Consider the following 6,440-nt stretch of genomic DNA (forward strand, 5'->3'; position numbering starts at 1 on the left):
CACTATGTCCCGTATATCACTATGAATCAAGTGAAAAGGAGTAGAGTTTTGATTTTGACTAAAGAGAAAAGACACATGTATGTTTGGCAAATTCACATGTATGATAATAAAAATAAGAGACTTGGAATCCTTGAAACAAATTTTGAAAAGAAACATAAGTTTCGAAACTCTAAATGTAAAAGGTAACCCATATGAAAGTGATGTAAACAAATCACATCTCGTCTCATGCAGTAAATCTTAGATCTGTCTTGGAGTTTGAATTTTCCCTTAAGGTAAGCCTTCACGATTTGAAACCATTTGAGGAATTTTTTTCATGTGAACTTTCTGCTGAGCGGTACAAATTTTCTCTACTAATGATGAGATTTTCGATTCATCAGAAAAGAAAAATTGGCGAGTCTAGACCTGAGAGAAGGCCTCTTCCCCAATTCCTAAATGAAAAAAAATTTCTTTGATCACCACAAAACTATTTGAATTAATTGGAATCAAAATCTATGAGGGTAGAGGGAGAATTTTGGATTCTCTCCAAATTGGCTAAAAAATTTCAATCTTTCTGTTTCTTACTATCTTCAAATACTCCTTATGGCTTCGAGCTATTCTAAATCAATCCTCTTTAACCACCTAGACACTAAATGGAAAAGGCGTTAGTAGAAGAATTAGTGTATTAAGCTCGAATTGATTTTCCAATGTTTCCTCAATATGCCTTCAAAGAATTTGAAATGGGAGAAGGGTTTCTAGCCGCATTAAAGAAACTTGATGTATCAAAAAAAAAATTGAGTTTAATTATTCAAAATTTCTCTTATAGCCCAAGGTTCCACCGATTTTGAAACCACAAGAATCGCATTGAATCTAAATTTTGAAATCGTATAGTCTACCACCAAATTTTCTTTTTCGGTTTGACTTAGGCCAATAAAGTGTTTTTAATACACGGCCTATTTTAATACACAACTTTTTCAAAGCTTCTTTTAAATAAGATTAAAGGCATCCTAAGAGCTTACCATGATTGCTACACACATCTTCGCTTGGCTGTCATAGTAGAGTTAACTTTGGCATTAGTTTTCATTTTTCTAATCTTTTAGCTTTATGACTTTAGTTTAGTGATTTTTTTTCTTTTTATCCGAATAAAACTTTATATTAAAAAAAAAAATCATGGCATGCATGTATAAGGACCACGACCACGTTATGAAAGCCAGGTCCCCTTTAATGGGTTGTTCAAAGTAATTAATTAGAGTGCTAAGTAAGAAGAAATAGGTTATAAGTAGAAGGACAGTAAAGATTCATAAAATTAGAGGTAAATTATAAAACTGTAATTTAGAGCGAAGTAATAGTATAATGGTAGTTTAATTATTCAAGGGCATTTGGGGCCTCCTCTTTTAGTCTTCCATTCATTGTAGCATGGACAAGACTGCTTGTTTCCATAAGTCCCATACGGCACACACAAGCATTTGGCACAGCATTTCTGGCAGAAGAACATGCATGGCTTCTTGAACGCCGTCTTTGAGCATCTCCCCGCGCATCGACCTCCACACTCTGCACCCATATTTTGTTACCCTTTTTCCTTTCTTTCTAAACCCATATTTTTTAAACTAAACCAAATTGCTTTTACCTTCAGGTTCCAGGCTGCCTTCACTCACTCCACGCTGAAATTAGGCACCCAACATTGCATACATTAGCTTCCAAATTCGATATTCTTATAAAATGATAATAAATTTTGATGGTACCATGGGATCCGGATAGTTGCCGCCCCCGCTATGGGGCTGTGGAGTTGGAGCCTCGCTGATGCTCTAAACACACCCATCAAAATCGACTAATTAAGGGGTTGATAATGGATTTATAAGTAAGGAATAGTATTATTGTGAGCCACGAGAGCTTAGGTTCAAAGTGGACCATATTATATCATTGTGGAGCATCATGGGTTTGGACGAACAAGGCGTAAATAAACGTTAACTAAAAAATGTTGGTCGGGAGAAACTTACATGGTTTTGTGCTAACAAAAGGCAATTGAGCAACACAACTGCAAAAAACGTCTCCAGTATTTGCTTCCTCGCCATGCCAAACTGCTATAACTAGCTACACTAAAGAGAGAGAGAGAGGGAGAGAGGGAAGGAGAAGGAGAGAGAGAGAGATTTTATCGATGGTTCATTGAGTGTACAATATATATATATATATATGTATATAGACACACTCTTAAAAGGATTAAAAGATCATAGTTTGTGTTGTGCATGGGAATGCACCAAATGGGTCGGATAGATATTGTTTTTTGTGGATCTTTCCTTTCGAGTTTTTCCTCAAAGTTTTTAAAACGCATTTATTCGGGAGGAGAACGATTTCATCCTTAGAAAAGAAGTTATAAAAATGATAAAAAGTTGGGAGATAATAAGAAAAAAAGAATGTTAGAGATAAAAATGGTTGAAAATGATGGGAGAAAAGGAGAGGAGGGGTGATGCATGTGGTGGAGTCACATGTGTGGGTTTGGAGCTTCTAACTCCGAACCCAAAAAGGTAATCCAAGAAGAGAGAAAGACAAAGCTCACATGCCGCTGCTTTTAACTGTTTCGGTTTGCCTTTCCAACAAAACTAACGCAAATGAGAGATAGAGAGGGGAGGTTTGTGAGGCTATTCCATGCGTCTCGTGATCACTTTTTGTCTTCTCCCTCTATTTGGACTCAGCCGCACATCTCACCCACTAAAACCAATCAGTGTGTCAGTGGTGTGAGAGAACTATTTCATCCCTACCATTATCATAAAACATACCACTATCGTTATTATATTTCATCTATGTTCTAGTCCTTGATCGTTGTCTCGTTCTTGATTATTTTTTAAGTTCTTGTTCGGTTCTTGATTTGTTCTCTAAGACACTACTCTTAGGATTTACAGTACTAGCAATGAACCTGACAACCTATGCCCAAGGCTTCATACGTTTCAACCAACACAGTTTGAACCTACGTCCAAGGCTTCATGCATTCCAAGCGATGTAGTCTAATCTTGGATCTAGGGCTTTCCCTGTTATACAGCCCCTGAATACTTATATCCAAGGCTTCATACGTTCCAAGCGGCATAGTCTGATTACCTACACTCAAGGTTTCATACGTTCCAAGTAGCGTAGTTTGAGTCATGAACATGTTGTACCGCGGGAGGCCTTAGGAGTTCTTGATTCGTGGCTAAGGTAGTTTACTCTCTTCTTGCTCCAATATGGCTCTAGATTACTCCCCATGAAAGACCAAAAAAGGTAACGGGATAGGTACAAAAATATGAATATGACATCTTGCAAATCGTGAATAGGGTACTCATAACTCTCGGTTCTTTGTACTTTTCTTTCATATATCCTTAACTCATACTTGGTTTAAGGTTCATACAGAAATCCAAGCGATTCCTACCAGTATTTCAAGTCTAATATGGTTACTTACCTCGTTACATTTGAGACCTTCGTTCTCGAGTTTCTAGTATCCGAATTACCTAAAATTTTCTTCAACAAATTACTTATTAGGTCTAGTTTCTAGAACCATAAAACTTTTCATGAGAAACAGTCAGAAAGAGGGTTAAAATTGAGAAAAACTAAGTAAAAGTCATGATTTGGTCTAACATGACTGGTTCAATTGAACCAGCCACGTCATTATCTTCTACCTCTGGAAGGAAGAAGACGCACGTGACTGTGGTTGTCGACGCCTAAAAATGCTCCTCCACAACTCCATTCTTAATGTTTCTCCCCTTGATTTCTTCATGAAACTTAAACATGGTGTTACAAGGAAAAGCTAGGAATTAATTTCAAACCTTCTCATAGATCGTAGCCTAAGATAATTTACCTCCACGTCGAAAATATGATTTCTCTTCAAAGTTCAAAATAGGGGATTCTTTATTGCGCAGCTGATTCTAGGGGTTTTCAAGGTCCGATTTCTTCATGCAACCTCTTCCTTATTCTTCCCTTAAGCTAAAGGAATTATTTTGGAATAACTTCTTTGAGTGTGGGATCTTAATTTTTAAGAATTGTTCTTGGTCAACTCGTCTGAGAAATGCTCCTTTTATTGGGCATCTTATTCTAGGACGTTTCAGCTCTCGATTTCTTCATCAAAGTTACTCAACTAAATCTTATGAGGCTTAAGGGATGCTTAATTGGAAGAAAAATAGATCGTAGGAGGGAATTTGATACTTACCCCAAAATTATACCTGAAACTAATTTTCTTCAATTGAGCACGTTCTTGGGGTTATTTCTCTTCGTGTTCTTCTATAGAAATACTCCTTAAAGGTGCAGACATTGATTGGGATTGGTTTCACTTGACGAATTGGCTTGTATTCTCAGATTGAATTTTCAAGCTTTCTTTGAAGTTCTTCAATGATGGCCTCTATTAGAGGAATAGGTTCACGGCTCTCCCAATTCCTTCATAGAACTTGTGGGTAATCTTGTTTAGAAGTTGTAAGAACAAGTTAGAAGGTAAATAGTAGACAATTGCAATTTGGAAGAAATCTGAGTGTAGGAAACCCAAAATCTAAATGTTTATTACTTGTGATTATGAGCTCGATTCAATTTTTGGATGATTGTGCACGGTTGTGGATCTAACTTTCTTATCCGTGATATTTTCGGAAATATCTCGAAGTTCAAGGGTATTTTGGTAATTTTATTAATTTCTAAATAGTTTATTATTATTTTTCTCGAAAAACCTAAAATTTTTCTCAAACTTCTTCATTCTTTACTGGTTATTTTTTTATCATTGAGTATCTTGAAATTTCTTTTAAATAAGAAATTAAAAATCGGTAAAGTTCCTTAAAAATTAAGAAAAGTACTTTTTTGTCCTTTACAAGTACTTTTTCCTTTCATTCCTTCTTCAAGACCTCCAAGTCCTTAAAATTACTGGGCTTAAATCTAAGAGCAACAAACAGCGATGGATCTTCATTATAATCAAAGATTTTCCCTAAAGAAAAATTCTATTGATATTGTCAAATTAAGATAAGAACATGGTCTTCGGGATTCTATTAATATGAACAAATTATGATAAGGGTATGGCTATGAGATAGGACAATTGACCTTTACGATACTGTGGTTTATCCACTTTCAATATAATCTCTCATTGCTTTACTTTCGTCTTTTTCAAAAAAAAAAAAAAATAATTAATTGAGATAGTGTTCTTTATTTATATATCTATGATCTTCTCTTTAATTGGCTAATGTGAGACTCCGACGATATTAATATAAATGATTGAACTTAGTTAACTACAACAAATTATTAGGTATTGTTGTGTGATGAGGCTAAGATTTACCCCAGGCCCAATCATGAAAGGATGCATATCTAGACCCTGACCCATAGTCGCTAAACTGAAAAGCATACCACAATGAGGTGTACGGTGACAAAGAGATTGTAACACACCAAGTAAGGATAAAAGTACGAAAGAACCCAAGGAAAGAATTAAGGCATTCAAGCGCGGACAAAGACCTTAAATAAGTCATTTCAATACCCTAATGAATAATTGAAAGGAAAAAATAAGCCTTTTTTCAATTTTTAAGAAACTTTTTAGATTTTAAATTTATTATCGGGAATGAATTTAAGATAATCAAGAAGGAAAAAAAATGACCAACAAACGATAATGAATTTTTAGAAAACATTTGGAGCTTTCCAAAAAATAATAATATAATATTCATAAAATGGCAAATAACCAAAATACCCCTAAACTTCGAGATATTTATGAAAATGCCACGGATCAGAAAGTTAGATCTGCGTGAGTGTGTAGTGATCATAAAATCCCTCAAATTTCTATTTTCAACCATTGGATCTTCACCAAATTTGAGTATGTTCTAAAGGACACAAAGCTCACCACATTCAACACCGAATTCAAGTTGGAGGTTGATTGCGAGCTTATCGGAGATGATATTTTTGATGGAAGATCTAGAAAACTCGTTCTCCAAATCACGACCATTTTGGAGGTTTCAATGTCGGTTTAAGCTTCCCCTCTAAAGTCTATAGTTCGAGCATTCATAAAGAACAAGAATCGATCAAGGTCGAGCTCTCAATCGTGAGATATAGCCGTTTAGTTTTTGGGTTTCCTACTCTCAGATTTCTTCCAAATCCAAGAGCAATTGTCCACCATTTCCCTTCAAACTCGTTCCAGTTTCTAAACAAGATTACCCACAAGTTTTATGAAAGAATACGTTAAAAGAGCATAGAACCTATTACTTTAATAGTGGTCGCCATTGAAGAACTTCAAAGAAAGGTTGAAAATTCAATCCCACCATACAAGCAAATTTGTCGAGTGAAACCAATTCCAATCAGTTTTTGCACCTTCAAGAAGTATTTCAATATAAGACCACAAAGATAATTAAACCCAAGAACATGTTAATGGAAGATTTCAATATAATTTGGAGGTAAGTATCAAATTCCTATCTATGGTACCTTTTTTTTTTTTATTAATTGAGCATCCTTTAGTTCTAGAAGATCAAGTTGAGTAACTTTGATGA

General features: G+C 35.2%; 1 protein-coding gene across 1 annotated transcript; it reads right to left on the reverse strand.

Moving 5' to 3' along the window:
- Nucleotides 1-1,249: 1,249 nt before the first annotated feature.
- LOC111436994 (protein GAST1-like) lies at nt 1,250-2,142 on the reverse strand. The gene is made up of 4 exons (XM_023074824.1): nt 1,974-2,142; nt 1,719-1,781; nt 1,604-1,637; nt 1,250-1,527 (listed from the first exon to the last, which is right to left on the reverse strand). Exons 1-4 carry the CDS (start codon nt 2,046-2,048, stop codon nt 1,346-1,348), a joined length of 354 nt encoding a protein of 117 aa, XP_022930592.1. The 5' UTR covers nt 2,049-2,142; the 3' UTR covers nt 1,250-1,345.
- Nucleotides 2,143-6,440: the final 4,298 nt, after the last annotated feature.

The sequence above is a fragment of the Cucurbita moschata genome, unplaced genomic scaffold (genome assembly GCF_002738365.1).
Source record: "Cucurbita moschata cultivar Rifu unplaced genomic scaffold, Cmos_1.0 Cmo_Scf00061, whole genome shotgun sequence".
NCBI classification, from domain to species: domain Eukaryota; kingdom Viridiplantae; phylum Streptophyta; class Magnoliopsida; order Cucurbitales; family Cucurbitaceae; genus Cucurbita; species Cucurbita moschata.